Below are 18,121 nucleotides of genomic sequence, written 5' to 3'. Positions count from 1 at the left end.
ACCAACGCATTAAGCAGGGAGACCAACGCATTAAGCAGGGAGACCAAAGCATTAAGCAGGGAGACCAAAGCATTAAGCAGGGAGACCAAAGCATTAAGCAGGGAGACCTAATTCATGGCCCCATTTGTCAGTGTACCATGACATAAGAAATCAGAAGAATTTACTATATATCCAGCAATCATGAAAGGGTTCAGAAAAGATTTACAAGGATGTAGCCAGGGTTGGAGCTATAAGGAGAGGCTGAAAAGGCTGGGACTATTTTCCTTAGAGCAGAGACAGAGACAGAGGGGTAGCCTTATAGAGTTGTGTAAAATCATGAGGGGCATGGATAGGGTAAAATAGACAAGGTATTTTTCCACAGGGTAGGGGAGTCCAAAACTAGAGGGCATAGGTTTAAAGGTGAGGACGGGAAGATTTAAAAAAAAAAGGACCCAAGGGGCAACTTTTTCCACACAAAAAGAGTGGTGGGTGTATGCAATGAGCTGCCAGAGGAACTGGAGGAAGCTGTAGAATTACAACATTTAAAAAGGCAACTGAATGGGCATAAGAGGAAGGGTTCAGAGGGATATGGACCAAAATGGAACGAGATTTATTTAGGGTACCGGGTCAATATGGACGAGTTGGACCAAGGGGACTGTGTCCATGCTGTCCATCTCTGACTTTATGTGTAGCGTAGAATGTCACTTGAGGAAAGCCTTCACAAGAGAGAGTCAGGGATGATACAGAAGGGAAACAGACCTTTTGGCGCAACCAATAACAAAAAAGATAGTTTCGTGACCAGTGCATGCAATTACTTTTCAGAGATCAGAGCGTTGAGAGAATTTTACAAGATTATTTTTAAAACTTACAGCTGAGCAGAAAAGCTGAGGTGTGTAAAACAGACAGTAACTAAAGAGCATACAACAGTCTTAAAGCCTCTTGTAAAGATGGCCTAAAGCTACCCACTGCACTTGAACTGCAGCTTAGCATTACAAATTTATTTTGTAATTAATCACGCATGGGACGTAGGTGCTGCTATCTAAGCCAGCATTTGTTGCCTATCACAAATTACCCTCAAGGTGGTGAGCTGCCTTTCTGGAACTGCTGCAATCCAAGTACCTTAGAATGCTGTTAGGAAGTTTCAGGATTTTGTCCCAATGACACTGAAGGAACAGCAATGTACAAAGCATTTTTTTGAATTTCTATGATCTTGTAGATGGCTCATACTGCTGCTACTGAGCATTGCTGGAGAAGGAAATGGATCCTGTGGATGTGGTGCCAACCAAGTGGGCAGCTTTGTTCTGAATGGTGTTAAGCTTCTTGAGTGTGTCAGAGCTACACCCATTCAGGCAAGTGGAGTGTATTCCATCACACCCCATGTGTTTTTGTAGACGGTGGACAGGCTTTAGCGAGTCAGGTGGTGAGTTGCTTGCCACAGTATTCCAAGCCTCTGACCTGCTCTTGTACCTAGTTCATTTTCTGATCAATGGTAACACTCAGATGTTGGATAGTGAGGGAAATAGTGATGGTAATGCCATCAAATGTCATGGGTGGGGTTAGCTTGTTTTTTGTTGGAGACTGGTCATATTTTGGCTTTTGGGTGGTATGAATGTTACCTGCTACTTTTCAGCCCAAGTCTGGACATTACATTGCCTGCTTCAGTATCTTGGGCTTTGCAAATGGTGCTAAACGTTGCGATTGTTGGAGGAGAGTCATCTCAGCTCCAATACACACTTGTGTATGCCAGGTATGATTCCAACCTGAAAAGGGTGCCACCCTCAAAATCCTACTGACTCTGTTAGAGCTCTTCAATTCCACACTTCATCCAAGGGGACTGATCTCAAGGGCTCACCTCACTTCTGCAATTCAGCTGTTTTGTCCATGTTTGAATCAAGGCTGCAACGCAGTCAGGAGCTGAGTGGCCCTGACATAACCCAAACTAAGCATTAGTGAAGTCATTTTTGTACGGGTCCTGCTTGATGTCACCAGCAGTCCTCTGTTCTATTACTTACTGCAAATGGCTCATTGCACTGTGTGTAATACATTAGCTTCATCAAGGATTGGCTAACAGCAAAGAACTTAGATAAATGGGTCATTTTCAAGTTGGCAAACTGTAACTAAGGGAATTCTGCAGGGATAAGTAATGGGGTTGCAACTTTTACAACATGTCAATGACTTGTATGAAGAGCCAAATATTTTGTATTTAAAATGTGTGTTTACAATGTAGAATGAGGGAGGAAGGAATTAGGAACAGAATACAAAGGCTACAAAATGGACTGGGTGAAAATTTAGCAGAAGTGTCATGTGGGAAAATACAATTTTGTAGATTAGAAAATCAGATGAAGCCTAACGGCCATACAGCAGAATGTTTACCATGCTTTCTACTTGAAGAACACAGGATGCATCTGTGGAGATTATTTTCAATAGGGTGACACATAGATGGCATATGCAAACTGGTGATGAGATTTCCTCAAAGCACACTTGCACAATGGTTAAAATCCAATTTGAGAGAATCAGTCCATTGACTAAACTTTGGCCTACCACTTTGTCACATTACCCAAACGCATAACCATTTGATCATTTTCCAATCATATGGCAAAGTTTTACAATACTTCATATCGAATCTCTATGTATTCATATCTTTCACACGTTTCACTTAAGAACTTAAATTCTTTGATCTCCTTTGAGTCATGACAGATGAAGATTTCTCATTACTGCTGCTTTATCATCCATCTATCTAGAATTATTCTTGTCAGCTTGCAGCATTCATTGCAGACACTGAAATTCAAATAACAGCTGATCATTAATATTAGAATTTGCATTTTTAACATCCAATTCTGATTGAACTGCAAGTTTGGTGCAGTGTGCAAATTGATCAGTCATTTTTGATCGGTGATTGGATTAACATACTGAACAATATTTTGTTCACTTACCGAGACACAGCTATGTGTTTGTCCATTCGAGCTTTTAAGTCTTCATTTTCTTGCATCACAATTTTAAGCTTCTCGTCTAGCACTGTATGTTTCTCTACCTTTGAGAAAAAGATTTAATGTAAATTAAAGTAACAAGTCTTTTCTTCCTCCTAACTTTTGTCCCTCCTCATGCCCATCTCCGATCACTACTCTAACCATCCCAGACTTGAATGCCTACAATTAGTCATGATGCATAACGTGAGGGAAATTGACATCAGATCATTAACAGGAGGCTGGGGTGTAACGGTAATGTCAGAGGACTAGTAATCAACTGCCCCAGGCTAAAGTTCTGGGTCATGGGCTCTGATCCCACCATGACCGATTATGAAATTCAAATTTCACTAAATTCCAAAAGCTATCTGAACAGAAATTATGTAACCAGTGTCAATTGCTTAAAAACCCATCTGCTTCATGAATGCCATTTAAAGAAAATTTGGTCTACCCATGACTCCAGATACACAGTAATGTAATTGCTAGTGTAGTGGTCTAGCAAGCCACTAAGTTCTAAGCTAACTACAGATGAGCAACAAATGCTGGGCTTGTCCACATCTTGGTTTTAGCTTTTGCTATGAGAATAAAATCAAACAGGAACAGTTTGTCTTATTCACAATCATTTTCATTAGATATCCAGCTCAAAACACAAGTTATTTATGATCAATGAGTCATTAACCATCTCCAATGGAAGAATCAGAGCACAGAGGACGGGTCAATTCTATGCTGGATTCAAGTCCTTAGAAATTTACATACCAGCTTTTCCATCTGCATCAGCTTTTTCTCTTGATTGTGTATCTTCTCATTTTTTATTTCCAGTACTGCCTTTAAACTGTCCAGTTCTTGCTGCAGATATAGACTCAGGGGGTCAATTTTCTATTAATAAAGAAAATACATTGTGGCTTTCAATGGCATGGTAATTCAAGTCAATATTGCTTCTACTAGCTTGAAGTGTTGGTACTACAGGAATAGGACTAGGCTACTCAATCTTTTGAGCCTAGTCTCCTCCTGTAGATATGGTTGATCATCCATATCAATGCTATATTTCCAAGCTATTCCCAGAGGTCATTAGTAACTTGAAATCTGTGCGTTTTGCACTTACTTAATGATCAAGCTTGCACAGCTCTCTGGGTTACAGAATTCCAAAGCTGCACGACCCTGATTGAAGTTCCTCTTCATCTCAGTCCTAAACAGTTTGCCATTTATCAAGACTGTACCTGCTGGTTCAGGAACAGCTAACTCCACCTCCAAACCTACCACCACACCAGGAAATCTGCATCCATTGTATTACCTTTGGACATGAACTCTTCTCACTCTCCCTCCATTCAAGAAACATTCCACTTCACCCCCATTCTTCCAACCCAAAGTGGAAACTTCACACTTAAATCACAGTAGACTCCATCTGCCATGCACACTCAATGTCTCTTGGATCCCCCTCAGTTTTAATCTGTAAACTTAAAGTACTAAAAGGTTTGTTCTAACTTGAGTTATATCACATCTGAAGACAAGTGTAATGTACAAGATATTTAGATTTTAAAAATAACTAGATAGACAAAAAGTGAAGTTGCCTTTCATTAAATTTAGTTATCAAAATGAAGATAGAAATAGTATTTTGCAAAATGTCTTTTGAAATACCCACAAGTTTCTCTACATTATTGCTTGCAGATGGGATTCAACATCTAATTGTATATAGCCTTTAACACACAATGTCCCGAGGTGCTTCATAAGGGTATCATAAAGATTTGATACCAGAGTCAAATGGAGGAATGCCAAAGCTTAATTCAAAGCGGAGATCTAAAACAAAGGTGAAATTAAAAACTAAATTGATGTTATTTTGAAAACAGATCCAGTTTGCTGGCATCCAGCTACATCTTTCTACTACCTCAACTGGAAATGTGAATCACTTTACACATGATCAGTCAAATTCAAAATGATATTGTTGAATACAAGCCTTATTGAATAAATTTGAGTATTGTGCAAGAATGTAACAAGCAGAATGGATAAAGGGTTGACAGATGTATTGTATTCAGATTTCCAAAAAGCATTTGATAAAGTTTCTCAAGAAAAAAAGTTCTTACACAAGGATACTCAAACAAAGTACTGGAGAAATTCAGTAGGTGTGGCAGTGTCTGAGAAGATGGAATGTGTGTTAATATTTCAGTTAACTGAAATACAAGTCTCGGACGTGGCCAGATGGGAGTTTCCCCAGCAGTCCTAAATGGCTTGCCTTTAATTCGGAGACTGTATCCACTGGCTCAAAAACAGCCACCCCACCCTTACACCCACAACAGGTTATTTTAATTTTAGTTTTCAGGTATCTACAGTATTGACTTTCACGGAGCTTGCTTATGGTGTGGTGGTGGGTGGGGAGGCTAAAATCGGAAAAACAGAAAATAGGATAAGATAAATTGATTTCCAGGAAGACAAACTAAATCAAATCTACAATGATCAATTCTACAACCTCAATTATTTCAAATATATTAATATTAATGAGTTGGATGAAGGAAGTAATAAAGATAGGCAGAAAGGGAGGTAGTGAAGAGGACACAAAGGGATATAAATAGGCCAAGTGAGTAAGCAAAAATTTAGCAGATACGTGTACGAGTGTGGGAAAACAAAGTTGTCCACATTCACAGGCCAAATAAAATGAATGCTACGATATTTAGAAGGACCAAGGTGTTATCATTCATGAATCAAAAATGATAGCATCATAAATGGCAACTAGTTTGAAAGACAAATGCAATTTGCAGGAGGATGGAGTATAAAGTAAGGACATCTTTCTACAAGTATATGGTGCTTTAGTTCAACTGGCTGAGCCTATACTTGAAGGTCACAGTAATGAGGAGTACTCCTTTACAAGCCTATAATCCTGAGGCGAGCTGACCAATGTCCTCTCTAGGCTGTCTGTGCGCACAGCCTCTCAGAGGGTCTGCACATAGTGTTCAGCATGATGTGGATTGCAGCACTGACTTCCAGTTCAGGAAGTCACTACGACATATGGATCTGGGAGGTCTGTACAAAGTTTAAAAAAAAAAAAATATTAGCAGGAATGCTGGACTCAACTGGGTGAATGAGGAGAGGATGTTTCTCCCTGCAAAACTAGGTGGCAGAGTTTAAAAATAAGTGGTCTCATTTTGTGTCGAGTCCAGTATGAAGTTTGAGGATTAAAAAAGTCTTTAATTCTGTTTCCAGAGAGGAAGGCAGGCTAAATACATTCAAAGTTGCCTGAGATACACAATTTACGAATAGAGTTAAGGGTTATTTGTAGGGGCAGGAAAGGAGTTAAAGCTACAATGAAATCAATGATTTTCTTAAATGGCAGTGTGTTTTCCCAATGGGCTGGATTGTCCACTCCTGCTTGGGTAGCCTGTCCTCTAGCTTCTATCTATAATAAAGCCAGTTCCCTGGTCACTGATCTAATTTTGTCACATTGAACCAACCAGTTGGCAATCCGGGTCCTACTTTACCCAAAAAAATCTCCAATCTACAGAAGATTTGGGGTCAAGGATTGAAAACTGTTAGAGATGAAGAACATCGGGTAAGTCATAGATATTAGCTTAATAGACCAGACAAAGAGAAAAGAAGGACGAGATAGGAGATCATCAATTCAGTGAGGCAGTCTAAAACCTTAGCAGGATCTTGAGAAAGAGATAGAAGATGGCTTAAAGTTTTGGCAAAGATCTGTAGCTCAGGTTGTGGATGAGGTTGTTGACTTGCTCGCCGAGCTGGCTTGTTTTTGTTCAGACGTTTGTCACCATGCTAGGTGACATCAGTGGAGCCTCCGACGAAGTAATGCTATTCTACACAGCGATGGTTGTTTGTGGTTGAAAGACGGATTTTTGGTCAATCGTGGAGAGAAAATCTCCAGGGAGAAGAGTCAGTGATCGAGTTGGAGATTGATCAACACTTGGTGGAGGAGGCATAGCACAGGGGAGTTCGTACAAATAGTTGGAAATTTTACTGTGTAGTACAAGCCAGTGCACCCGACAGTGGCACCACCATTGGGAGCAAGTTGGATGTTGATGTTTTGCTTGAGTCCAAGATTAACAAGTATAGCAAATTCAAAGGTAAACAGGTTAGGGAGACAGCAAGGGGATAGAGAAATTGAGATGGGCTGATGTTATACCAGTCCTCAGCAAAATAACAGCAGGCCAAAAAGGAGTGTCCAGATGAGGAGTGGAGTGAATTGTGGAGACAGATGACAGCACAGTCGGAACATTCCTGGTCAAAGATATGGATGTGGAGTTGAAGCTTGATAGCAATTATTCATAGCCTGGGGGTGGTGAAAACATCACCCCTCCCATCCCTACCTCCTCGCTGGTCATGCAAGATCCTTTGTTCTCTCAGAACTAAATTAGAACCCAAAGGGAGCAGAAATAAAATTCAATTATGCTATTTAAACTACCACGTCTATTAAGCTATTTAATTAAGTGCCACAAAGATTATGATACAATAGAATGAACTTACATGTTGGGCTAAACAAACATACCTGGTCTGCCATTTTATAGATCATGGTTGATAGACTACCTCAACATGATTTTACTGTGTTTACCCTATATCCCCTGATGTCATTAGTATCTAGAAATCTATCAAGCCACCTTGACATAATGAGTCAATAAGTTTCTGGGATAGAGGATAGCATATAGAGTATAGAAAACTGGCAAAGTAAAAAGTGAGATAAATGGGTCTTCTTAAGATGCACACTTAAATCTACATCGAAGTTTGGTCCGCTACACATCAGTCCCTGGGACAAAAGTGGTCCCATAAAGGCAGGAAATTAGATCTAAATTCTCTGGGATTTACAAATGACAATCTCAGTGGAACATACAAAGTGCTGCAGGGGCTTGAATGGGTAGACACAGATGGCTTCCACTGGTCATGGAATTTAAAACATAGGGTCACCATTTCGAGGTAAAGGGGCTCAGCATTTAGGACCGAGACATGGACAAAAAAGTTGTTCACTCAAAGGGTTAATATTTCAAATTCTCCACTCCATCTCATTGTGGACTCTGCATTGCTGAGGTTATTTAGGCTGGGATAGATATATTTTTGGTGACTGAAAGGAATAAAGGGACATGGGGAGCAAGGAAAAAAGTGGAGTTTTAAACAAGTAGACTAATTTCAACAGGCCAGCTGGTTCACCCAACCCTATAGTGTTCTTGTTGTGAAGAAAATTCTATTGTAGCCAAATTTGCTATTGACCCAAGACAGGAAAGCAAGATGGAACGGGACGACAATGTCTACACAGAAATAAGTAGATTGAATTAATTACAAGGACTTGGCAGATTGAGTATTAATTTGGGGAAATGCAAGATTGCTCACTTAGCCAGGAAAAAAATTGGAAAAGCAAATCATTTTAAGTAGACAAACTGCAGGATGCTGCAGATGACAGGGATCTAGGTGTCACTGTACTGAAGTCTCAAAGTTAGCATTCGAGTATAGCAAATTAGAAGAGTAAATGGAACATTAGCTTTTATTATAAAAAGGGAGAGAGTATAACTACAGCTGTAGAGGGCATTGACAGGACCACAACCAGAGTATCGTATACAGTTTTGGTCAGTTTGGAGTTATGTAGATGTATTGGGGCAGTCAATAAATGCTTACCAGGCCGATTGCTGGGATGAGATGTTTGTCGAGATGATCAGGTTCAGCCTCTATTTGCTTAAGTCAAGACTAAGGGTGATCTTAGTGAAACAAGTTTGAGGGAAGTTGACACAGCAGATGCTCCACCGTAAGGGAATCTGAAACTAGGAGGCAGTTTAAAAACAAAGGGTCTCCTATTTGTATTGGGAATGCTGAGAAATGTCAGAGGGATTTGATGTTTAGAGTTTCCTTCTGCAAGTAGGAGTGGAGGCTGGTCACTGAATACATTCAAGTTACAACAGATTTTTGATCGACAAGAGAATCTATGGTAGCGGTAGCAGGCAGGATAGAGAAGTTCAGGCTGCAGATCAGCCATGACGTTTTTACTGAATGGCACAGCAAGTTCAATGAGGCGGAATAGCCTACCCCTGCTCTTTAACCTCCCATTCTCAAATTCCAGGACCAGAATACAAACTAGTGTGTTGTACACATTAAGGTTCTATGACAAGCATAACATCAAAGATATATATTTTAATGCAACGTTAGCCTAATCAGACATGCAAATTCAACATTTGCAAAAATTCAAATATCAATAGAAAAGTATTTCTCAAAACACTGGACATTTTCCATGAACTACAGCAATTTCTGTTAGCGATTAATACTGAAATACATATAAACAAACATTAAATAAGCAGGGCTGTTTTTACTCCTGGTGGGACCAGAATTATGACAAAATGGCAGTGGCATACAAGATGCAAAAAGTTGAGAACCAGTGCAACAGAAAACAAATTTTAATCAGTATTTGGCTGTTTTTAATGTTTCACTGTCTCAAATGTCAAATAATTTAAATTGTTAAATTCATTACAGGAACTCTCACTGAAAAAACCCATCTAACTTTAGTTCATAAACAGGATGTTTTTGAACTGTACCAATGTGATGCTTCACTATATGTGGTTGCGCATTCAGCTAGTTAGGCCCTAAGCACTCATTCCTTCAAATCTCTGGACTTTGCTTCATTCCAAGGCACTTCTTCCAAACTACGTCCAACTAAGATTTTGACCACCTGCCCTAATATTGAAATCTGACAGAGCCACAATTTCAATAGAAGACACTGAAATGCCTTGGGACAGACCATTATGGCACAATCAAGTCATTGACCATGGATGTGCCACACACACCAAAATGAGAAAAAAATTGCGCAGAAATTAAAGATCAGAATCAGTCAAAGGTATTCCAGGAACTCCAACATAAATAATTCAAACCCAACTTAATTATAGCAAAAACTAAAGAGCACTCCTAAAACAAAGTACTGTTTTGGAATATAACAGAACTTACTTTTTCTTTCTGTGCTTGCGCTTTCGTGATTTCCTCCTTGTTTTTAATTTCCTTCTTTAGAGAATCATTTTCCTCATTCAGTTTTGCAATTTGGCCCTAAAAACAAGACTTTGATTAGATTAGGAAGGAAGTGAGGCTACATCTCTACAAATCATTGGTCAGACCACATTAAGAGTATTGTGTTCAGTTCTGGATAACTTATTTAAGGATGGATGTTAAAGCCCTGTAGAGAGTGTGCAAAGGAGATTTACCAGAATGTTACCAGGAATGAGGGATTGTCAGCAAGAGCTAGGAGTGAGGAGGCAGAGAAACCAGTTGTCAGGATTTGGAATGCACTGCCTAGGAAAATGGTGGAGGTGGATTCCATATAAAAGTTTCACAAAAAAGATGGATATACATTTGAAAGTGGACTAACTGGGTAGCTCTTTCAAGAGCTGGTACAGACACAAGAGGTCTAATGGCCTTCTTCCGTACTGTAAAATTCTATGATTCAACATGCATCCTTACCTGTTGCTTTGTTTGGAATTGTCACAGCAGCACAGGGTTACAATTTTGAAATGTTCAAATCTTTCAAAATTGAAGGAAAAGTTTAGGAGGGAATTAAGAAAAAAACACCATGGCCTTTGACTTGAAAAATGGAAAGATAAAATCCCAAAGCAAGGAAATTTTGCTTAGCATTTACAAGACACTAGATCCAAGATAGAGAGACAGTAGGAACTGCCAATGCTGGAGAATCCGAGATAACAAGGTGTAGAGCTGGATGAACACAGCAGGCCAAGCAGCATCAGAGGAGCAGGAAAGCTGACGTTTCAGGTCTGGACCCTTCTTCAGAACCCTTATTCTTCCTACTCCTCTGATGCTGCTTGGCCTGCTGTGTTCATCCAGCTCTACACCTTGTTATCTCAGATCCAAGATGGAGTAGTGTTCAATTCTGGGCAGCACAACTCAATGCTTATCACAGCCTTAGACTGAATAGATTCATGAAAACGGTGCCAGGAATGGAGCAAAGTGTAGAGAACAATATAATTGTAGGGGTCAGCATGTTTGTTTTGACAGGGTGGGGTGTGATGAGGTACCTCTTTGGAAGCAGAAGCAAATTGTCAAACATCAGAATAACTCCTTGTTTCAGTAGAGTAAATGCAGCGGAAATTTTCCAGTGGTAGAAACGACTGTCCACAAGACAATATAGATTTAAGATAACTGGCAAAAAGAACCCAGATGATGAAATTGGGAGTTATTTTTCTGGACCAGTTAAGGTCTGGAAAGCATTGCCAGAGGGGCTAGTGGAAGCAGATTCAACAACCCTTTGAAAAGGAATTAAATAAATACATTTTAAACAAAAAAAGGCAAAAATCAGCAATGCATTAAAGGAAGAAAAGGACCAATTGGGTAACTGTTAAATTAGACTGAGCAACCTTCTGCAATTCTGTATCGTTTTAGGATACTACATTTTGTGGCAAGTTTAGCCCCTGCCATAATTATGATCTTGGGACAGACAGTAACACTGAACAATAAATACTACTTTCCCATCTAATGGAATTGAAGGGACCTAGTCCCAACTATATTGCACAGGTCAGACTCAATATGAACAATAGCTGACTCATTTTGAGGGAAGGCAGCCCATTTGTTAACAAGTAGTCACATTCAAAGCTATATTCTGAAGCCAGATCACAAATTAGTTTGGTTCCCAACCAAGTACATTAAATGCTCAACTCTTCTCACTAGATAACCACATCATTATTCTGTACTTCAGTATTTCAAATGTTAATGAAATTAAGTAGGGAATAGTACAACTGGGATATAAAACAAAGATTAAATACCTCAAAATTTGATACTTATCGTAGTTAAAACCATTCAATGTGGTGCCAAGGGAGGTCAGGTTTCTTTCAATGGTTAATTCTACTTTTGAACAGTTAGAGACAATACACGAGAAAAGGGATTAAAAAAAGCGTGCAATTCTTTGCAATTGCACGCAAGTTATATGCACTTCAATTTCCAGTAAGTTCTTGCTCAAGGTCATTTCCACAGATAACATTCGGTATCTAACAGATAACACTCCTGCCTCGCATTTAACAGCCTTCAGTCCAATTCTGATTTGAATCCAATCTGCTACTTGAATGCAATACTGAAACAGTACCCCAATGCTGAAGGCCTTATCCTGCAGATGTAGTGTTATATCATTGAAGTCTGCCAGGATTGGCGCAGCAGACATTTAAAAAGTTGTATTTGAAACACTTAAGTACAAACATTTGTCCCTGAACCAACACCAAAATGATTGACTAACCATTCACTGCAGATTTCGCAGAGAATTATATAGGTCAATAGCTGCTGTACTCACAAAGTGGAATTAATCCTATGAAGCATTTTCTTTGTAGCAAGATAGACTAACCTGCAACAGTGATTGTCTTTCTTTAAAGCTCTTTTCAAGGGTCTTCTGTTCCAGTTCATGTGATCTGGTAAGCTCTGCAATGAACAAAAATAAGTCCAAGTTGTTGTGATAATTACTTGAAATTGTGCAATGTATTATACACATGTTTGAATGGCATGTTTGTCATCTGTTGAAAATTAGGTTTATTCCTTTCACAATGTCATTTTACTAAGATACCATGTGTTATTCAGCATTGATTACCTGTTAGAGACTGTTGATATTCTTCATGAAGACACTCCAGGTTTTTTGAATGAGTTGCAATAAGCTCCAGTTTATGGGCGTCATGTTTACAGGTTAAACTTTCAACCTAAATACAAAAGAGAAAAGCATGTTTGGCTTCGTTTGCTTGGATATTCAGATAACATGACATGGCATCAGGTGGTGGTCATTTAACCCATTTGATCATCAACATTGTTGGCTAGACTCATTTTGTATTGATCCTATTTTTTAACATAATTGCTCTTGTAGCCAAAATGTATTTCATTCTTGACATAAAAGACTACATCTTAACAGGAAAGTAGTCAAGCCAATGTCATAAATAACAAGTTTTGTGTTAAGACATTCTCTCATGTTTCGTGTTGTTAGTCATTCAGTTAAGTAAGCCTCACACTGTCTGTGGCTGGAGTACATCTATTCTACACACAGATTGGACAAAATCTATCTAGCAATAACATTAAAGAGGAGAACTTCCTGAAGTGTATATATGTGAGCTAAGACCAGTTATGTTGAGCAGCTAAACTAGAGAGCAGGCTTTATGCATTCAGTCCTGTGCATGGAGAAAGGATTAATTAACAATCTGTGTGTGCAGGGTCTATTGGGGAAGAACAACCATGAAAAGAAAAAAAAAAGTTAAATACAAAACTAGGGCCCAAATCTAAATAAGGGAAGTATGAGGTGCCTGTTGGCAATGTCAGGTAAAAAGGCTGGCATTGGACAGACAATGGCTAATCAATCATTCAAGGAACGTATGCATAAATATCAAGTTATTTAATCCTACATTGTGCAAAAACAGGAAAAGGTGGCTCAACAACAGTTTAAGAAATTGGGATAGTATTAGACCCAAACAGGAGACATAAAAGTGCCAGAGAAAGCAACAAGCCTGAAGAAAAGGAACAGTTCAGAATTCACATAAAGGGGGACAAAGGACTGATCAAGAGAGACGAAAAGCCATCTGAGAATAAACTTACAGGGAACAAAAGCTGACTACAAAAACTTAAGTGTGAAAAGAAAAATGTTAACAAAGACAAAATGTAGACCCTCAGTCAGAAATGGGGAAAGAAAATAGTAGAAGAAGAATTGAACAAATTTTGGTCTATCTTTACGAAACAGGACAAGTTTCTGGCAATAGTCAGGGAACTAAGAGGGAGGGGAATTGAAGAAAATGAGCATGGATGAAAAATTGCTGGAGAAATAAAAAGAGATTTAAAGACTGATGAATCTCCTAGGCCCAAAGATCTATATTCTGCAGTGTAAGAGGAAGTTCCCCAAAAATATTGGATGTGTGGGTGGTTAGACATGGCAGATGAAGAGGAATGTCTTGGAGGATAGTAAATGCATGGAATTCTTTTTTGCAGAGGAGTGTTGAAGCTGTGTCGTTAAGTATATTCAAGGTGGATTTAAAAATCTGTCAGGGAATCAAGAGTTATGGGAAAATAGAAGGAAATGGAGTCAAGGATTATCAGATCAGCCATCATCTCATTGAAACGCAGAGAAAATGCAAAAAGAACTGAAAGGCTCAATTCTGGTCCTGTCCCCTGTGGTCATCTGCCAAAGTTCTCCAGATTTGAAAGCAGTTGCTGCAGCTGGGAGGATGGCTACTTTAAAAAGTGAGGAAAAAAAAAGCCGACAACAGGAGAATTGCAGACCAGTTAGGCTAACATCAGTTATAGGAAAAAATGCTGGAGTCTAAAATAAAGACATGATAACTGAAGATTTGGAAAGCATTAATGGGATCAGACAAAAAGGCATGGGGTCATGAACAATAAGTTATGCTTAAACTGTTCTTCTGAATTTTTTTTTAAAATTGAGGATTAATTAGAAGAACAGATAAGAGAGAACACTTGTGGGCGTGGTGTATTTAGATTTCATGAAGGCTTTTGATAACATCCCACGTAAGAGACCAGTGCACAAATTGAAGCACACTGGATTGCCAGGAGGCCAGGTGCAATACACTGGCATTGATTGAGAAGGGGTCCACAAACCAGAAAAAGTAGGAACAAATGGGTCTTTTGAGGTGGCAGATTCACTAAGCCGGTGATAGGTTTCTCAAAGAGGAGAGATTGGTTTGGTTGGACGTGCATTCACTGGAGCTCAGAAAAATGAGAAGGTCTGAGTTGTATAACATTCTGACAGGGTTAGATAGACTGCACGTCAGGATCGTGTTCCTTTGGTAGGCAAGATCTAGAACCAGGAGTCTCAGTCTCAAGATACACAGAGGAGGCCATGTTAGAACTGCGATCAGGAAACATTTCTACACTCAGTTGTCAACCTATAGAATTCACTACCACAGAAGGCTATGCAGGCTGGATCAGAGTATGGTCATGGAAGAGACTGAAACTTTTAGAGATCAACAAGCCATCAAGGAGTACGAAGACAGAAAGCAGGTATATGGCACTGATAAATGGAGCAGCCACGATCATATGGACTAGCGAAGCAGGCTCAAAGATCCAAATGGCCTACTCCTGCTCTTAGTATCTACATTTGTGTTTCTATGATTTGTCATCAGGTTGTCAGGGCTACAGAAAAGGTAGCATCAAGACAACAACTGATTCAAACAAGTTTCATATGGAGTGTCATGTATTCCAAAACACAAAACTGTTATGGGAACCCATGGATTTTGGCACCATTATATGGTATAGGGGCATCAGCAAACAAGGGAAGCCCTGAATGTTGATAACTAAGTCAGACTTGCCATGATCTTTTGAGACAAACCGGTTTTATCTAACTTCCTGTTACTATCTACTAGAGCATGGGAAAACTTACATGTGGGATAGCAAAAGTGTAAGACGCTGCCTTTGCCACTCTCTGCTGCTACTTTGTAGCAGTTACAAGAAGGGAACCTTCTCGATGGGCTGTACAGCACAGCAAGCCTCAGATTAGGAAGAGTCCGACAACTCTAAGCAGTTTATTCATGAACTAACTATTTAGCTTGAAAAAGTTAGTTGTCTTGATGCTACCTTTTCTGTAACAGTGACAATCTGATGGCAGAAGTGACTAAAAACATCTTGACTAGCTAATAAAGCTCTCTCAACTGGATGCTATTATTCAGAATTTCAACAACGCAAGTGGACAAGGGTTATTGATGCTGGCATGTCAAAAGAACAGAAATTCACACATTGAGACCATGTATAATTTACATCTGGAAATCTTGGCTAATGTCAGCTTACAAATTTGTTACTTGTTATTTAAAAAGTGAATGAGGCAAAAATATCACAAGACAAAAAAATCAAGCGCAAGGTGACCCAGGTAAAATTCCAGTCAACATTCACCTCTTGACATGAAGGACAGTTTGCATTAACTTTGCTGATTCCACTCCATACTAAATTGAAGTATTATTATTTTTATATTCAACGTACATTTCAAGGACAGATCACACTTTGATAATCAGGGCATATGGTTGTAATGCTTTCTTTATCAGTTTCATCTGGTTTACTGGAGAGCAACTTTTAACAGTTTGAAGAAAAATAAAAAAGCCAGCAGGAATTTAGTACACACAAAGTATGCACAACAAACAGAAAACCACATGCCTGTTGTTTAAAATAATGAAGTCACGCCAATATAACAAACCTGACATTCCACCCAGTGGTGATGTGACAGCACTCATTACTGGCCTCAAAAGAAAGATTTGAAAATCTGAGATAATTTCCCATGTTAATCTCACTGCATCAAGTATCGGGAGTCCCTGTTGTCCAACAGCCCTGTCACCAAGGGAGACCAAGCAGTAAATCTCAATTTCACAGATTACAACCCTGAAAGTATAATGTACTGATTAGATGCCCCTTTTAACCCATTCAGAAACGAAATTAAGATTGGACATACAAATGGGATAACAGAAGAAGAAATATCAAAAATAAATTTTAAAACTATGGGATGTTTTTAATCCTGGCAAAGTCTGATGAGCCACAAATAAAATTTGTTATGGCAACAGCAGCTGTTCAATATTGGGTTTTAGTACACCATTATAAAAGGTCATAACACATTCAAACCATCATCTTCAAAAAGGCACGTGCAGTGAGGCAGTGCAAATAAAAAGTTAGAGTCCAAATTAAGTGAACAATTTCCATGATTGCCAATTTGAAAAAACAGAATCTGTGATCACAATTTCACAGTTGCTGTGTTTAACTGTACACGTGGACAACAGAAGCTACTACCATCAATTTTTACCATATAGCTTTTACAACGGTCTCCTGGCACTGTAGATGCAAAAAACTTTGCCTATACTTCAGACAGGGAGGCAAGAGGAAATAAAACTAAAAGTATTCAGACCTCCTTCTGAAGTTGTGCTTGCAGCTTTTTGACATCATTTTCAAAGTTTTGCTGTAGATGTTCCTTCTCTGCAGTAAAGAGTGCCTCAAGTCTTTTTTCTAATTCTTTAAGTTCATTCTGGTGTTCTTCAGACAGTTTTTGAATTACTCCTTCGTATCTGTTTTGCAATTCCTCCCGATCCTTCTCCAACTGAACACAAGTCACATTCCTAGTCTCTGAAAGCAGAAGTGACATAACAGCATGATATCCAAGTGCAATTGTAAGATAGGCATCACAAAACTATTTTGGTCCATTTATGTTGAATTAATAATGAGCTTTTCAAGTAACTTTGGCTCTGCCATAGAAATTAGATTTGTGAATTAATGGAGTGTAGTCAAACTATCTTGACATTTTTACAATCTGAACATCTTCGAAAAAAAGAGTGCACTTTCAGCTGAGTTGAAAAGCATTTGAAACATATTTGTTGACAAAAAAAATCTTCTCCAGCAGCACCTCCATAACTGGACTTGATAATTAGAATGAATGCGATTGTTAGAGCTGTCTGGAAGGCCAACCTCAAATACTGCAGTGCTTGGCTCCACTGAATACTGTTGGCATGAATCCAAATGACATCATCACAGATGTTTATATTATGCAGAACCCTCCATCATGCTAACTAGCTCCATACTTCCAATTCAGACAATCCAGAGCCCATTGCTTTGAAAGTGCACAGAACTCCAAGGGCTGCACAGTGCTCTCGCATTTAAGTGGGTCAATTCGCAGGATACAAATCTAAAAACTTAAACGTTCAAAAAATTAAAGTTACAAATATTTGTTCCAGTGCTGAAAATTCTTTACACAAGATTTAGTGGCAAGTTACATCCACTGAAGCATTGCACATGCACACGTAATGCCAAAATGAGCAAAATGGCATTACTAAGCCTGATATAGGCTGTTCAATGGAAAGAATGCACATGTCCAGTGAAATGGAATAATTCTAAGATAAAAGATTGCTGGTAAGTCAAAGTTAAATACTGGCTGATGAAAGTTACTTCCACAATACACTAATTCAATTAAGAAGCAATTCAAACATATCAGGTCAACCCTAAAAAGAACTTTGAGATTCAACAGTGACTGTGCAGACGCAGAGGCAGTTCGATTTCCCAGTTTATCCAATAATAGCTGGACCTCTTTCACCACACGTGTCCACGATATTACAACACTGAGGCAGAAATTGCATTTCACGAATTTGGAAAACTTGTACATGCACAATTTAGAAAAAGTACCTGGGTTTTTGATACAAAGGAAATGGAGCAATATGGGTGATAGCAATGGAAGGTAAACGTTCAGGAATATCAACCAACTTTGG

General features: G+C 39.0%; 1 protein-coding gene across 5 annotated transcripts in view; it reads right to left on the bottom strand.

The window, feature by feature from the left end:
* The window catches only part of LOC109937195 (microtubule-associated tumor suppressor 1 homolog), a 165,500-nt gene that overhangs the window by 8,347 nt on the left and 139,032 nt on the right, over positions 1-18,121 (bottom strand). For all 5 annotated transcript variants that reach the window (XM_048600564.1, XM_048600566.1, XM_048600565.1 and 2 more), the window contains 6 exons: positions 16,774-16,988; positions 12,490-12,595; positions 12,250-12,323; positions 9,861-9,956; positions 3,699-3,818; positions 2,913-3,010 (listed from right to left, as the gene is read on the bottom strand). In XM_048600564.1, coding sequence (XP_048456521.1) covers positions 2,913-3,010; positions 3,699-3,818; positions 9,861-9,956; positions 12,250-12,323; positions 12,490-12,595; positions 16,774-16,988 — 709 coding nt within the window. The remainder of the gene's footprint in view (positions 1-2,912; positions 3,011-3,698; positions 3,819-9,860; positions 9,957-12,249; positions 12,324-12,489; positions 12,596-16,773; positions 16,989-18,121) is intronic.

The sequence above is a fragment of the Rhincodon typus genome, chromosome 1 (assembly GCF_021869965.1).
Source record: "Rhincodon typus isolate 14 chromosome 1, sRhiTyp1.1, whole genome shotgun sequence".
In the NCBI taxonomy this organism is placed as follows: domain Eukaryota; kingdom Metazoa; phylum Chordata; class Chondrichthyes; order Orectolobiformes; family Rhincodontidae; genus Rhincodon; species Rhincodon typus.
This window is presented reverse-complemented; position numbering and strand designations above follow the sequence as displayed.